Source organism: Apiospora aurea, assembly GCF_038362705.1.
Source record: "Apiospora aurea strain CBS 24483 chromosome Unknown utg000004l_segment0_segment0, whole genome shotgun sequence".
NCBI classification, from domain to species: Eukaryota; Fungi; Ascomycota; class Sordariomycetes; order Amphisphaeriales; family Apiosporaceae; genus Apiospora; species Apiospora aurea.
In genome coordinates, this window is record NW_027117391.1 from 3,337,693 (window position 1) to 3,353,331 (window position 15,639).

At 55.1% G+C, this 15,639-nt stretch overlaps 7 protein-coding genes across 7 annotated transcripts; 2 read left to right on the plus strand and 5 right to left on the minus strand.

The window, feature by feature from the left end:
- Positions 1-236: 236 nt before the first annotated feature.
- Positions 237-2,449, minus strand: PG986_005834 (uncharacterized protein; the record flags this gene model as incomplete). The annotated part of the gene is made up of 3 exons (XM_066842056.1): positions 237-1,939; positions 2,012-2,090; positions 2,168-2,449. 3 exons carry the CDS (start codon positions 2,447-2,449, stop codon positions 237-239), a joined length of 2,064 nt encoding a protein of 687 aa, XP_066701918.1.
- A 773-nt stretch (positions 2,450-3,222) lies between these two features.
- On the plus strand, positions 3,223-3,855 carry PG986_005835 (rpp14 family protein; the record flags this gene model as incomplete). Its single annotated transcript, XM_066842057.1, has 2 exons — positions 3,223-3,376; positions 3,494-3,855. The coding sequence occupies 2 exons, from the start codon at positions 3,223-3,225 to the stop codon at positions 3,853-3,855; spliced, it is 516 nt and encodes a 171-aa protein (XP_066701919.1).
- Positions 3,856-3,867: 12 nt separating this feature from the next.
- PG986_005836 (uncharacterized protein) lies at positions 3,868-5,061 on the minus strand (the record flags this gene model as incomplete). Its single annotated transcript, XM_066842058.1, has 3 exons — positions 3,868-4,548; positions 4,608-4,933; positions 4,998-5,061. 3 exons carry the CDS (start codon positions 5,059-5,061, stop codon positions 3,868-3,870), a joined length of 1,071 nt encoding a protein of 356 aa, XP_066701920.1.
- Positions 5,062-5,548: 487 nt separating this feature from the next.
- On the plus strand, positions 5,549-6,834 carry PG986_005837 (mitotic checkpoint protein bub3 protein; the record flags this gene model as incomplete). Its single annotated transcript, XM_066842059.1, has 3 exons — positions 5,549-5,558; positions 5,626-5,982; positions 6,113-6,834. The coding sequence occupies 3 exons, from the start codon at positions 5,549-5,551 to the stop codon at positions 6,832-6,834; spliced, it is 1,089 nt and encodes a 362-aa protein (XP_066701921.1).
- Positions 6,835-7,405: 571 nt separating this feature from the next.
- On the minus strand, positions 7,406-9,036 carry PG986_005838 (uncharacterized protein; the record flags this gene model as incomplete). The annotated part of the gene is made up of 2 exons (XM_066842060.1): positions 7,406-8,522; positions 8,741-9,036. 2 exons carry the CDS (start codon positions 9,034-9,036, stop codon positions 7,406-7,408), a joined length of 1,413 nt encoding a protein of 470 aa, XP_066701922.1.
- Positions 9,037-9,853: 817 nt separating this feature from the next.
- On the minus strand, positions 9,854-11,401 carry PG986_005839 (oxidoreductase; the record flags this gene model as incomplete). Its single annotated transcript, XM_066842061.1, has 5 exons — positions 9,854-9,934; positions 10,030-10,390; positions 10,428-10,711; positions 10,781-11,046; positions 11,230-11,401. 5 exons carry the CDS (start codon positions 11,399-11,401, stop codon positions 9,854-9,856), a joined length of 1,164 nt encoding a protein of 387 aa, XP_066701923.1.
- A 1,360-nt stretch (positions 11,402-12,761) lies between these two features.
- PG986_005840 (Mitochondrial division protein 1) lies at positions 12,762-14,883 on the minus strand (the record flags this gene model as incomplete). Its single annotated transcript, XM_066842062.1, has 4 exons — positions 12,762-13,037; positions 13,102-14,121; positions 14,160-14,780; positions 14,860-14,883. The coding sequence occupies 4 exons, from the start codon at positions 14,881-14,883 to the stop codon at positions 12,762-12,764; spliced, it is 1,941 nt and encodes a 646-aa protein (XP_066701924.1).
- Positions 14,884-15,639: the final 756 nt, after the last annotated feature.

Here is a 15,639-nt window from a genome sequence, read left to right on the forward strand (position 1 = left end):
AAGCAACGTATGTACTTGGGCAGGTATAACGAATCGTTCAGCTGGCAATCCTCGGTCATGGCTGTAAAAGAGTCCGGGCAAACTTCTGTTACTTTCATGTTTGCAGCTACAGTAGCAGACATAGTACCAAGTATCACGTTCATATCACACGCTGTAGTGACGGCGCCCAGTGTATCCATTCGAAAATTGCGCGCAAGTCAAATAATGAACATTTCATGATATTATGTACATATTTTTTAGTCGCTCCGAACGCCGCCCATCAAGAGCGCCCGCACTTTCTCTCCCTTCTTCTTCGGCACGTCCCCAGCCGGTAGGCACAACAGCGCATTCGCCCCCCTAAGAGACCCCACGTTGGAACTCCTCTGCCCGCCCGTACTCGACGCCAAGAGCGCGCCCTCTTTACCGACCGTGACGACGGCACGGTGGTACTCAGGCCGCCGCTTGTCGAGGCCGAAGTCGTGCGTCAGCGTGACGGGGACTTCGGTCAGCCCCGCGGGCGAGACGCCCGACATCTGGTGCAGCGCCGGCAGCACGAAGAGGTGGAAGGTGACGAGAGCCGAGGCCGGGTTGCCGGGCAGGGAGAAGACGACCTTGCGGACCCGGTCGCCTTCGTTGGTCTTGACGGGCACCGTCGCGAACGTGGTCGGCTTGCCGGGCTTCATGGCGACGCGGCCGAAGTGGATGGTGCCGCCTAGGGACCGCTCGATGGTGGGCTTGAGCAGGTCGAGCTCGCCCATGGACACGCCGCCCGTCGTGATGACTAAATCGACCTGGCGGAGCGCCCCGCGGAGCGTCTCTTCCAGGGATCCGGACTGGTCGGCCGCGATGCCGAGGTCGAGGACTTCGTAGCCCCACTCCCGCGCCGCGACCATCAGGGTCACGCGGTTGGTGTCGCGCACCTCGCCCAGGCGCAGCGCGTCGGGCCGGTCGTGCTCGACGATCTCGTCGCCGGTCGAGAGGACGCCGACGACGGGGCGGCGGTAGGTCCGTACCTCGCCCACGCCCACGCCCGCCAGGAGGCCGATCTCGCCGCCGACGGCCGAGATCTGCTCGCCCTTTTGCAGGATCAGGGAGTCGGCCTTGATATCGCTGCCGACCTCGCGGATGTTCTCGCCCTCCTGGACGTTGTCGGCGAGGATCTCCACCTCCTTTTCTTCTTTGCCGTCGTCCGTCAGGGTCTTCAGCACCGTGTCCTCCACCATGATGACGGACGTAGCGCCCGGTGGTAGTGGTGCGCCCGTGGTGATCCTGGCGATCTCGCCCTCCTTCAGCTCCTTGGCTTCGCCCGGCGCTGCGTGCGATACGGACACGACGGGGAACACGCCCTTCATGTTGCCGTCTTTGGGCACCACCACCGCATAGCCATCCACAATGCTCGCCCGGAAGGCCGGAACGTTCGCCTTGGCTTTCACGTCCTCGGCCAAGACGGAGCCCGGAAGGTCCCTGTTGACCTTGGTCGCCACGACCTCCGGTGCGGGCGTCTGCTCCTTGATTTGGCTCAGGGCTTCGTCTACCGCCAGCATGGGATATGGCGACTCTCGATTCCTCCGGCTCGGCCCTAACGTCGGGTCATTTGACATCGGGTTGGCACTCGGGGCCGTGTGCCTGACGAGGGCACCATTGCCGTGCCCGTGTCCACCATGTGGATGACCGTGTGCATGATCATGCCCATGGTTATGCGAATGGCTGTGGCCACTCCCGTGGGAGTGTGGATGCCCTGTGCCGCCGCCAGAAGAGCTTATACCCGCATCGGCCTCAAGTTTCGTCATGCCGCCAGCATGTAGACTTCTCGAGTCCTGGCCAGCGGCTTGGAGACAGGCGTGAGGCAATGTCTTGAGGACGGCCTGTAGGTTCTCCTTTGCTCCTTTGGGTGACCCGGGAAGGGTGATGATGACCGACTTGTTCCTGACTCCTGCGACAGGCCTTGACATCATGGCAACTTCCATAGTGTATTAATTCAGGGCTGTACACAAGTGATGGAGCTGCCGAGAGAAAGAAAATGGCTACTTACATGGTGTGACACTCAAAGAAGCAGCAAGCATGCCATGAACAATGCCGGGAGCTTGCTTGTGAAGCAACGCCGACACAGCCTGTATGAATTAGTTCGTTACTGCTATCTAGTATACTCCCTTCTCTATCATCAGGATGTGCAGCGTTCAGTACGTACCTCGGGCGTGTGGTCAGCCACCGCGAATCCCGTACCACCGGTGGTCAGGATCAGATTGACGCCCTCGGGCACGGCGACGTCGGCCCACAGCATGATCTGGCGCTGGATCTGTGCCACGACATCGGGGACGATCTTGGTGTCGATGAGCTGCCACCGGCTGCCCCCTTCCTGCTCTATCACATCCTTCAGGACGGCTCCCGAAGCATCCGTGCTGGGGTCTTTGGCCGCAGTGGTCGAGACGATCAGAAGAGCTACCCTGAGGGGTGGCGATGATCCCGACATCTTGATAATCCCGGGTCCCCGACGTCACTGCTCCTCTTTGGCCGACAGGGATTCTACAGACTAGAATCGTGAACCAGGAAAAAGATAGGAAGCAAGATGAACCGCCAGCAGACGTGCAAATGACAACTTGATGGAGCACCAACGCAAGTACTGGGCAGTTTGGTTAAGGACATGCAGCATGGGATGTGTAATCGACGATAGGAGGGGTGCTGCCGATCGGAGGTGGGGTCTTCACCGTAAGCTTCCAGAAGACGCAACAGCAACGCAACCTGACTTGGCCCGGGCAAGTTGTGCCATGGAGAAGTCTGGCTCAACTTGATTGTGTATTTCCTCTATCCCTGTCTATTTTCCTTGTGAATCTGTTTAATATGGACCTCCCAGCAGGATTGCCTTTTGCGTTTGTCTTCACCATTATGCCGTGGGGAAGAGACGGACTTGTTACACGACCAGGCCTGTGGAAGCTGTTTCGATCGATCCTCACTAGGTTACAGAAGCTCAAGCAAGGATGGCTAGCGATAAGATAGCACCAAGCCGCAGCAGTGCCAACCGTTCAATTCGGCCCCATAATTTCTTCCAATCGTCCACCAATTCTCATGCCTCACTTCAAAGTTAAGAGACAACACCCACACATATACTCACTCGTTTGCAGCTTATTGAGTCGTCGGGATACTGCCGTGATAGGATTTATTCCACCAACTCTAGTCATTCGAACCTAGTCTTCCGGAATCATTCTCAGGTTGCACTTCAAGCAACGCGCGACATCCCCCCCCGCTATGGTCCGCATCAAGGAGCGCTACCTCCTGGTGAACATTCTGTATCCCAGTGAGATCGGTGTCAAGCCAGGAGTCCCAGATGTAGTCGTCATTAACCAGCCGACAACCGACAAGCTGACACCGCAGGCGCTGCTCAGGGGGGATCCGCGCCGAGGTGGGCGACACTTTCGGTGACTTTGGCTCGGGTGCGCTTGAAGGTGGTGGTCTTCAAGGTTGGTCTTGCCCTACGGAGCTGTCTTCGTCCCAGCAGCATTAGCTAACTTATCGCCAGTCAAATACTTGTCAAACGCAACATCCACTTTCATATTGCGCATCACAAGAGCGCAGTATCGCATGTTGTGGACAGCATTAACCTTCATGGACCACGTGCCGGTTAGGGATGGCAAGCCTTGCACATTCCGCGTCGTCCATGTCAGTGGCACTATTCGCAAAGTCGAGGAGGCTGCCATACGGCACGCCCGCAATCTGATGTTTGCCGTCAAAGACCAGGCGGGCGAGAAGGACAAGGCAGCGCTTGAAGCCATGTTCGGTCAGGCGAAGCGGACGCGACAGGCAGCAGCAGTCATGCCTACGCCGTTGAATGTCGAAGATGATTCGGGCGATGAAGATATGGTCGACATCAGTGATGATTGAAACTGAGGGGTATCACGTTCTATTGGATCTAACGATCTTAATTCCACTGTCACCCGTGGGCGGTGGCAATCCGTCGTATGGGTCATCATCGTCGTCAGGAATCAACTCGGGCGTAGTTGCTCCCGCCCCAGAAGGATCGGCATGTCCCAACCTCTTAGCTTGCTCTTCGTCCTCCTCCTTCTCGGCCGCGTCATAGGCTTCCTTCGAATCGATCCAACGCTCCTGAATGTCAAGGGCTTCCATCATGGACGACTTGTTACGCATCGCGATCTGCCATACGGTATCATTGGCGCCTTCGGCACCCCCGAAGACATAGCCGCCAGCACGATCTATGACGCGAAGGAGTTGCATCATACTCTTCTTGTTCTCAACCGCCAGAACCTCGAAATGGACAAGCGCAAAGTTCTCGATCAGCTCGGCGACAGCTGAGTTCAGCCTGGCGAACTTTTCACTGCGCAATCCTGGAGCTTCATCTTCGAGCGAGGGGAGGAGATAGTTGAGGTCCTGCACTTCAGTGTAGTAGTCGAGGTTGAAGGGTAAAGGGTCGTACGAGGAGAGTTTGTCGATCTTGGTCAGTACGTTGATGTGGGGGAGATCCATCTGGAGCATGGCGCGAAGGGTAAGAAGGAGGTTGGAGATGTAGAGCGACGGCTGGGTCAAGCAGAAGGAATCGGAAAGGTGCACTACAACCAGCTGCTTGGGATTAGCATCGCATCTGAGTGGGAGACAGAAGTCGAGGGGTGAGCGCCTACCCTATAGCCCAGCTTCTGAAGCTTGAAGAAGATATTCCGTAGCGAGTTGTGATGGGTGTATAGCTCGACTTGTCCGGGGCAGTCGAATAGTACATATGAATCGCCTAATTCCTTGAGGCCATTTTCTAGCCACTCCATGTTGTGTTCGAGCTCTTCAAAGGCGTAGAGAACGCCACCGTTCGGGCCCAGTTGGTCGTCTGCCATGATCTCTTCCAGGGTGACCAAGTCGCGTATGTCCAAAGCACAGGGGTAGTTGGTCTTGTCGTTGGCGGGATCGAGGTTAACAACAGAGCATTCCCTGCCTATAGCGCTCATAAACTGGTGCACTGTTCGTGATTGTGTTAGAGATTTGGGCGGGCATGGGAAACGAGCTCGGGGGCTATCACTCACTGCCATCGCAATAGGTGCTCTTGCCCGCGCCGGGGCTGCCGACCAGGAGCTGCGCGAAAGGCATGTCGAAGAAGCACTGCGAACAACACTTGGAGTAGTTCGGGGTCGAAAAAGCCAGAAAAAGAACTGGAGTCTGGGATTAACCGATTAATGTAGAAAGTATGTAGTAGTTAATTCAACCTCGCAGAGTATGAGGTATGCGACGAGACCAATTGATTCATCAAGAGGGAGTGGAATTGATTGATCAAATAAATGCCCCTCGCCTGGAGCTCTCCGGCCGTCCAGGCCTGCCCCTCCATGGCTCCATGGCTCCATGGCCCGACCAGAGCTTCTGGAAGCGACGCCTGCCACATTTAGGCGGTGTTACTCAGCAGAAATAGGGAGCTCTCTCAATTGATTGTTTATCGGCGACGACTCCATTGCAGCAAGCACCGTCCCATTCCACCCATAGCAACCGTCGCCGACACATAACAGCAGGAGCTCCAAATCGCAACTTTGGATCCCAGCTCCGACAATAGCAACATCGCCGACGCACATTGCCTCACTCAACCATGGCGCCCAGTACGTATCCAATTCCAACCCGCCCATTTCCATGCGCCGCAATGCTGACTTAATTGCCTTTTCCCAGCAACACAATTCGAGCTCGCGCAACCGCCGAACGATGCCATTTCCTCGCTAGTCTTTGCGCCCGATGCGCCGACGCGCCTGCTGGTCTCGTCCTGGGACAAGAACGTCTACCTGTACGACACACACACCACGTCCGAGAACGGCGACGCAGAGGGCGGCGTCAGCCACGGCACCCTGCTCAAGACGTACGAGCACCGGGCGCCCGTCATGGACGTGTGCTTCGGCGCCGACGACAACGAGGCCTTCACGGCGGGCATGGACTGGGAAGTCAGGCGGGTCGACCTCGAGAGCGGCGAGCAGACGCCTGTGAGCAAGCACACCGCGCCGGTGCGGAGGGTGGTCTATAGCAAAGCGCATTGTAAGTGAAGGCCCCCGGCACTGTTACATCACCTCCCATGCTCGCAGAACAACTGGGAGATTCACTCTGGTTACAGACCGAACGAACAAATGAAAGAAAGAGGAATTAACAATCGTTGTGTCACAAACAGCCCTCCTCATCTCCGCGTCCTGGGACAGCACCCTCCACATCCACAACCCGTCGAACCCGTCCTTAACGCCGCTCACCGTGACGCTACCCGGCAAGCCGCACGCCATGGCCGCGTCGCCGTCCAAGGTGATCGTGGCCATGACGTCGCGCCTCGTGCACATCTACGACCTCGCGACGCTGGCCGGCGCCCTCGAGTCCCAGACCGGCAGCGCGCCCCCGCCGTGGCAGCAGCGCGAGAGCTCGCTCAAGTTCCTGACGCGCGCGGTCGCCGCCATGCCGTCGGACGGCGGCTACGCCACCTCCTCCATCGAGGGCCGCGTCGCCGTCGAGTGGTTCGACGCCAGCGCCGAGTCCCAGGCCCGCAAGTACGCCTTCAAGTGCCACCGGCAGACCGATAACACCGCCGCCGCCGGCACCACCGACGTCGTCTACCCTGTCAACGCCCTCGCCTTCCACCCGGTCCACGGCAACACCTTTGCGAGCGCTGGCGGCGACGCCACCGTCGCCCTCTGGGATGCCGAGGCCAAGCGCCGCATGAAGGTCTACCAGAAGTTCGCCGACTCAGTCGCTGCCGTCGCCTTCAGCGCCGACGGCCGCTTCCTTGCTGTCGCTGTCTGCCCCGGCTTCGAGACGGGCATGGAGGACTACAGCGGCGAGGGCTGCACCAAGATCGTCATTCGGGAGCTTGGCGAGAACGAAGCTAAGGGTAAGGGCGCCAAGTAAACCCGAAGGAGAGACTCTAGTCGGATCGGGATCGCAGAGAAATTGGTAATGGGCAGACCAGGCAACTTGGTTATACCAGAAGGGAACAGTGTGAGATGATGGTGTGCTATTTGGTACAGCATCCATCTATGTCAATACTGCCAAAATCCCAAAGGCAATGCCTTTGCAGGTGTTTACTCTGGCCAGATGCTCCCCCAAGATAAGAAACTGGGCCCTTCTGAGGAAACGGTACCACAGGTCCCGTCGTCGTGTCGAAAGTGGTCATAGAATTGGCGTGGGCGAATCGGCGTTATTTGGCAGGCGAATATCATACCTGCCTTTGTATACATAGGTGGCAACTCACATGACACGTGCTGGGACAACTACTAAAATGAGTTCTATGATGATAACTACTTGACACAGAATCTCTATCTACCTGGTAGCTTTGTGATGTTTCCCATGCTAGTATGGCCGCCAAAACATTGCAATGCATGAACTCCGACCGACTGAGCTCATTGATGATATGGCGATAAAATTCTTCGCCTGCACAATTAATGATGAAGTGTGATTCCATTTTTGGCGTTCTCCATCTTCATGTTCTTGCATTTTCGTCGTCTCTCATATCGTCCTCGTCTTCCTCAAATTCGTCGTACTCTTCGTATACCTCGTCGGCGGGGAAAATGTGGTTGCCACGTTTATCCCAGTAGGCTCCTGACGGACTCGAAGTTCTAGTAGAGGCATATGGAGTAGCATACTCTTCACAGTCACTATCCGCCTGTGAGCCCTCCTCCGTTCTGCGCTCGTCATCTTCATCTTCCTCTTCGCCTCCGTCGTCTCCTGATTCTGAGTCGTATCGGGGTATTCGGATTTGCGACAGCAAGTTATCTTCGGGAAAGGTGGATTTCACAATTTCCAAATCTCGGAAATTGGCAAAGTCTAGAGCTCCTTTCTTTGGCCGTGGAACATACTTCATAGTACTTCGGCTATCCGCCGACCGCTCACGTTGGGGTCTGAACGTTGCCGGGATCGTGATTTCGGCTTGATCGTGCTGGGTTGTTCTCAAATCTCTCTTGGGTCTGGTCGGCAAGGTGCAGTCTTCAAAATCCGCTTTTGTTGGCCAGGCTTCCTTCTGCTCACCCCTGAGGAGCTCGAGGTTCTCGTAAATGCCAATTCCTCGAGACCTTTTACTTGACTGACGAACACTCGGGCTCTCTGTCTCATCAGTCCCCGTAGCCAGCTTTCCCATACGCGGCAGCGTCGATGATCTCTTGCGCTTGTGTTTGCCCGTGGCATAGAATAAGAAGTCCGTGGCTGCCTCCTCCTTTGAGAAGCCGTCTCCTGCACGCCATAAGGGTTCTGGCTGGCTGCTGGCCTTCGGATACTTGTACTGTTCGGTTGATGGCGTTTTGATGATAAAGCCACCCTTGAGCACGCGTACGGACTCGGTTCTATGCGCCTTCTGGTTTGCTGTATTCGTTGTTGGCAGCTCCCCCAATATTGTTCGTCTTGAGCGGCTCCTGGCTCTGGATTGGGATCTTGGCGTGATGGGTCTTCCACGGCCACGGGATACAGGACGCTGAGAGCGGGGGTCTCTGGGATCTGCGTTGCTTGCGAAAGTGGTGTGTCTCTTCGCTGTGTGCGTCCACTCGGGGTATCGGGATGGAACAGAGACTGCACTGGTTGCGGCGGTTGTGTAGAACGTTGCCACGCTGTATTTGGTATGGCTCTGAGGTCTACAAGGCTGGACCTATCGGAGTCGATTCCAGTCTCGAGTTCCGGAAATATGTTTCTAGGGTCATGTTCTTCATGCAGTGTTCCAGGAGTTCTGTGACAGTCAGAAATATGCTTCTCGACAGAGAGAGAGAGAGAGCCAAACCCTGTAATGCCGGTGGCCCCAGTGCGAATTATAATGAGGATGGCAATTTACCTTGATCGTTGAGATCCTCCACGGCTTGTTGTCAAGCTCCGAGCTCTTCGCATACTAGAGTTAGCACGAACGGAAGGAGCAGTGTCAGCTCTGTCCAGGCCAGCTCTAGTGGCATTGTCTTCCTGATGCTGGGAGTAGATCTGCGTAGTTGCCCTGTGCAGTCTGGTGCGTCTACGACCCCTGTTTGCTTGTGGAAGTGGCTGTGTTTGTGAATCCGGAAGAGCAGTAGAGATGGGGTCCCGGGAGCTGTTTATAGAGAGTACTCGTTGCAGGCGCCGCGGAGGAGAATTCGACATTGTGCCAGCCAGCGTGGCCTTCGAACATGTCACACTCCAATCAAGACTGTACCCGCCGCAAAAGCCCGCTGGCGGCTAGCAGCCGAAGATGAGAAAAGAGTGGTGGTTGTGGCCAGAAGGCTTGAGGCGCATGAGGATGCGATGCGTGAAATTGTTGCAACTACAAAGAGCGTTGAAGTCATGGAATGCATCCTTCTCTACAGTCACACTTTCATGTTCCATTTTGAAATGTAAATTAAAAAGTGCGTTCAATGGCTCTAATACGGAAGGCACGATGTGCTCAAGGGCAGGTGCAAGTGCGAGTGCAAGTTGCAGCCGGCCGTGGCTTCCGTTTCGGGCTTGCAAGTTTGACCACTTCCTTCCTCGAGGAGACTACAATATGGATATTGAACCCATCACTGTTTGAAATAACTGACGAGCACATCACGTTTTGACGAACTCTCCTGTCAGTTGACAGCTTGAATACCTAATTCATTGGTGTACACACATATGCAAGTGGGAAGATATATCCTTTAGATGTAGGAGACCCGACACATTCTGCAGCAATGGGAAGCAGGTATCGTGTAAGAGATTCGGTCATCAACTATCAATTCTCGAGGTGAATCGAGCCATAGAACTATTTCCTTAATGATACCAGTCGCCGTTTTTAAGCCAACTGTTGTCTGCTTCCAAACTTCGTTTCCCAGATTCCACCACCCTGTGTGTTGAAAGCATCCAATCCCAATGCTTGCGATGAAAACCCAACGCAACCCACATGTTCCGGTTCCTTATCTGTGAGAGACACCCCGCCACCCAGACTCCATGATTTCGTCTCCAATCACACGAAGTGCTCAGTACCGTCGTCTATTCGGAGACCACCAGAGCCATCGTGGCCAACGAGAGCGGCGGCTCTACTCGCCTCTAGCGGAAGGTGTGATGGGCTGTCAAGGTTTGGTCAGCTTATGCTCTGGTCCCTATGATCAATCGCATATCAAGTCTTGGGGAGACACGTACCTGCTGGGCCGGAACGTAGTCAAAGTGGCCACCCATGTTGAGCAACCAGACATCAGCTGGGTTCTTGGGGGTCTTGTTGCTCCAGAGGAAGCTGTTGGGGAAGCCATGCTCGAACGGAACCGCACTCTCAATCTCCTCAATGTCCTCGTCGGAGAGCGCCAGGGTCAGGGCCTCGATGTTGCCCTTGAGATGCTCGATAGTTCTACCGCCGATGATCGGGAACACGTTGGGCGTCTTGGCCATGACGTATGCCTGGGCGACCGACGTGATGATGGTGTTCTTGCGCTTGGCGACGGCCTCGAGAGCCTGACTGACCTTGAGATCCTTCTCGGAAGGTTCGGCGGCTCGGCCCTGGGCTCCCCTGCTTGCGCTGCTCGCGCTGCTGCTCCGTCTTGAACTTGCCGCCGCCCAGCGCGCCCCAGGGGGCCAGGCCCATGCCTTCCTCGCGACACATGGGGATAATTTCGCGCTCGAAGTCGCGGTTAGCCGCGGACCACTGGCCCTGATAGACGCTGAATTGGCGAAGGCCGTGATCACGGGCGTACTGGTTAGCCTTGGAGACAACCCAAGCGGGGCTGTCGCTGATGCCCAGGTACAAGACCTTGCCCTGGGATACGAGCGTGTTCAATGCCTGCATCAGCTCGGGGATCGAGGTGCTGTAGTCCCACCAGTGGACGTAAAGCTATATATCTCATATTAGCACCCCGATTTGTACGTGAGCTGAGACTCTGTACTCTTCCTGGAGACTCACAAGGTCGACGTAGTCAGTCTGGAGCTTGCGCAAGCTGGCGTTGACCGAAGTGTGCAGACTTTTGGTGCCGTTGCCGGTGAAGTTGGCCAGGATCTCGCTATCGCCGCGGCCGGCTCGGAAGCAGGTGGTGTACTTGGTGGCGATGACCATCTGCTCTCGGTTTCCGCGCTTCTTCATCCACTCGCCAAGCCACGTCTCGGATTCCTCGGCCTGATAGTTGTTGGCAGTGTCGATGAAGTTGCCTCCCTGGGAATAGAAGAAATCCACTGTGACACCAGCATGTCAGTAAACCGTGAGAGCGAAGCCCATCCCGTTTCGGTCCCATGATGCCAAGCCTGTCAGACAGTGCAAGTTTTCTTATTGGGTTACCCGGCTGGAAAGATCACACGCCGTGATCCGATGGAGCCCGAGGCACCGGTCTCCAAAGATACCTCTAAAGAGTTACTTACAGATCTGCTCAACCGTCTGCTTGTCGCAAGCACCCATGAAATCCTTCCATGCCTCGCCAAAGTTCATGGCGCCCAGGCAGAGCGGGCTGACTCGGACCGAGGCCGTGGGCGAAAGGAGGCGATAGCGCCCCAAAGGGCTCTTGGGCTGAGGAGCCATGGGTAGAGGAGCCATGATTGCAGGTTAAAATGCTGATCAAGAAAAGACTGGAAGCGACTGTCCAGCGGAACGGATGTAGCTGGTAGTTGGTTTTAGCAACGGAGGGCACTTGCTGTTTCCCGGCCAAAATACGGAGCGCCGCGTGTGACTGCCCCGGAAGCGGTTAGCAACGTTACGCCGGCCCCGTTTGACGAAGGAAGGAGCAGGCGTACGAGGGGGGCATTGTGCTTCTTGGGGATGCTGATATTTCCAAGGCAGCGATCCTTCTCCTCGTGGCTCTTCAACAACTTATGACAATAACGCCATTTATCGCAAAAGCTTCATGAGACCCGATTGGGATACACGCTCTGCAGAAGAATCGTTCGAAAGAAGACGCTCGCCATTGGAGCCTCAAGCTCCAGTCATGAAGAGTAAATGACTTCCAGCCACGAGGCTCGTACAATATGGTGCTGCTGGGGGCATTGAACGCGTGGTGCAGTCACACGAGGATCAGGTCACTCACCTCTACCTTTGGGTTTGCAATGCAGTATAGTCGTCCTCCAAGACAATCAGTCGCTAAATAAGCTGAAGTAGTCAAGTGCAGGTACTCAATATATTGGTCGATGTCACGATGTGGTTAACTTGAAGAGCATGCACAGTCCCAAGCGGCAGACAATGGGGGGATTCGATAGTCTTTTATAGGCATATATTCCTCCACTTCCGATGTCAAGAGAGCCTCTCATTCTTCCATTTTATCCGAATCCTGACAATGGGGGTGGAACACCCCTCGGTTTCTTCAAGGCCGGCCCCCGTCCGCACATCCCGCTTCACTGCGCTCCTCACTACTGCATACGGAAGACGGGTACTACTACGTAAGTGGGCACAGGGCCGGCAAAGGGGACTTGAGCGACTACGTATGATAGAAGCATCTATGATCTCATCGGCATTAGGAAATAAGACATCGCGGAGTGGACATAAAGACGGATCCCGAGCTTCTCCATTGGCTCGACGCCAAATATCTGGCATTGCTGATTAATAAGATGCATATGTGATGTGATGCCCAGAGACAAAGAGGGGGAAACCAATCCGGGGGCCTTTTGGTCCTTAAGTCCGAACTATGCATGAAAGTACCCAGTGGCACCACCAATTCCTTCTGCAAGAAGAAATGTGCAAGCCAGGGCGGGGTATAAGGAGACGAAAAGGGTCATATGCGCCATCGGCGCAAGACGAACGACTTGGCGGTGAACCTGGATGGGAACTACGGCCTGTATGAATCTGTCTCCATACACAGATACTACCTACAATAATGATGTAGCTGAACGAGGTATGTAACAGTAGGTATGCATGCATATCATCATCTCTTTTAATATCTACATGGTGGTACATGAGCACGTCGCTAGCAGGTCCAGACGCCGACAATACCATCCTGGCGTCCTTCGACCATGTATCCATCCTTAATGCGCACATGCTCGACGATGGCCGGCGTCTTGTTCTCCTCTGCTTGCGTAATGCCAGCGCCGCACTCCCACTGTCGGGATTCAAGCTTGTCGTATACCTTGACAACGTCCTCCTGGGCGGCGCACACAATTCGTCTGTCGTCAAACATCATGCTCGTAACGGGGTGATCATAGGCATAAGCGTCGAAAATGGAACCAGTTCGGAGATCCCATATCTGTAGTCACGTTAGCAAACCTCTCGAACGAAGCTTTGTCGTAATCATCTGGCTTTAAACTTACCCGAACACTGCGGTCCAGACTGCCTGTGACCAGATGCATATCATCAAACTGAAGGCAGGTTACTGGTCCGGTATGGCCGACTAAACTTCGGTGTACTTGGCCACTCCGCAAATCCCATAATCGTACCATACCATCAGCGGTTCCACAGGCAAGGGCAGTCTCAAAGACCTGGATGGCGCCCACGAAGTCGGCAGCTGCTGAACTCGACCTGCTCGTTGATCTCCAGCCACCTTCGCTGGAGCCCAAGGATTGCGATGCCTGTGCAGCCGCCCACATGACGTCCAAAGTCTGGACACAACGGCCTTTGTTCAGATCCCAGTGGCGCAGCGTCTTGTCGGCAGAGCCTGACACGAGCACGTCTCCTCGGAAATGAAGAGCCGTGACCTCGTCGACGTGTGCTTCCAGGGAGAACAAGGGGCAATCAGACATGCTTCCGGCAGGTGGGTCCACGGGCTGGTCATCCTTATTCTCGAATGCAAGACCGTCTTCATCTTCTTCGTAGCTTCCTTGAGGGTCGTAATGCGCCTTACTAAGGTCCCATAACCGAATGGTCGCATCCCTGCCACCGGTAGCGAGGATGTTGTCCTCAACCTGGAGGGCTCGGACGGACGCCGTGTGCCCTTCGAGTAATCCTATACAACGTCCGGCATTAAGATCCCAAACCTTGACCTGATCATCCATACCCGAGGACACCATTGTGCCAAAGGGGACATCAAAATCGAGTGCTGTAATCTGATCCGTATGGGCCTTGATCTCGCGGATTGCCGTGCCCGGCTCAAAATGCTCATGCAAAATGGGCATCGACTTTCGCCGGATAGTCTTGTGCCTTTTCGGCCGTGAAGGCGTGCTGTTGGCGGAGGGGATCTTCTCGTAGACGGACTTGGACATGAATTCGTCCGCGTCCTCGTCGGTGACCATATCATCCTCGTCGTCCTTGGTAGGCGTCAATTCCCTTGCTATCTCCCTCGGCCTCGTCGACCAACATTTGGGCGTCCTCGATGTGGCCCTCCATGTCGATAACTACGTTTGTTAGCAAAAGCAGTACTGTAAAAAGAGACATGGGGAAGCCTACTATCGTGTTCAAGTAAGGCTTCCTCTTGCTCCAACCCGGCCAACCGATCCAAGATGATCTTGCGCATGCCCGCAAGGTTAGCAATCTTGTTGTCGATCTCGCGAATCTCGCTGCTGGCCATGTTCTTGCGGACTCCAAGCATCTCCAGCTCGTGGAGGAAGGAAGCCCTCTCCTTCTTCAGCTTGTGCAGGTGTTGCGGGCTGTCCGGCGCATGCGGCTGCTCCTCAATCATCTTGCGGCCTCTAGAGACCCGCCTCCGATGCCTCTTGCCATCCTCGGACAGTTCAGGAAAGCTTGCTTGGAAGCCTTGGAATAATGAATAGGTATTGTCCTCGTCGGGTATTTGTCGTAACAAGTCGTCGGAGAGGTAGGAGAGCGCGCGGGACTGGATCTCCGTAGTAGAGAGTTTGGAGCGGACCAGGTCGGTCGGAGTGGTCTTCGCCATGGAGAACATACTCCGCTGGATGCCGGGTCTCTTCATCTGCTTGTGTACCTCGGCCATGGCGCTTTGGTAGTGATTGCCATTGGCCGAATCGTTAGATAAGGGCCCGACCAGGTGGCCAGCAGTGGTAGTGATTTTGCGAGTAAAGGTCTCTATTCCTCGAGTCTGGGACTTGGATTAGCCGGGTGTAGATAGATACAGAGGGGGCAGCACAGCATTGGGCAGCACGCGAGCAAGGACCTACCGAGAGGATTGAGCCGTCGCCCATGGAGGCTTCATCACGAAAAGCATTGTCGAAATCTTTATCATCCATACGACAGCTAAGACCGGGCCGATACTTGAGCGATTGGACAAGCAGCAGGTCGGTAGCTAACGGGGTGCTGTTGGGCAATTGAGAAGCGTGGAGGGGAATGGGCTCAAAAACATTGAACACTTATCACGATAATAATTTGATGGAGCCACGAAAAGAAGGCATAGTCGGCTGGGAATAGAGCTCTCTAGCTGGACTGGGCTGCTGGCGTGCCATCGGATGGCTCGTGCAGCCTAAAATAATCCAGTCCGCTAAAAATACAAGGCTGCTGCTAGGACGGCCACTTCACTATAATTGGGGAGCGACCTGCAAGCTTGCGACATTCTGCTTGCTGACTGAAGGTGCGTGCCCTGCCGCCATTCGTCATTGGACCTTTTGGGCCAGGGATGATGGGGGGGCTAAGGACGCTGTAAAGAGGTGAGCTCTGCAACTGCAAAGCCGGACATCGGCCTGTGACGAACCAATTGGTTGAATAACACGAACGACAGAAAGAAAGAACGAAAAATCTCGACAGTGTGCAATCCACTGCCAGCGTATTGAGGTATTAACCATTCAGTGGAGGGGCCAGAGGGCTGGCTGCCTACATACACGTATGTACACATCTTGACACAGATATATGGTGGGCTATATCGGACCAGTTGGCCAAGTACTATTAGTCGTTCAGTAGTCGTCAATGGACGCAGAAGGGTTTCGCGAGAAATCACAAGCTTTTTA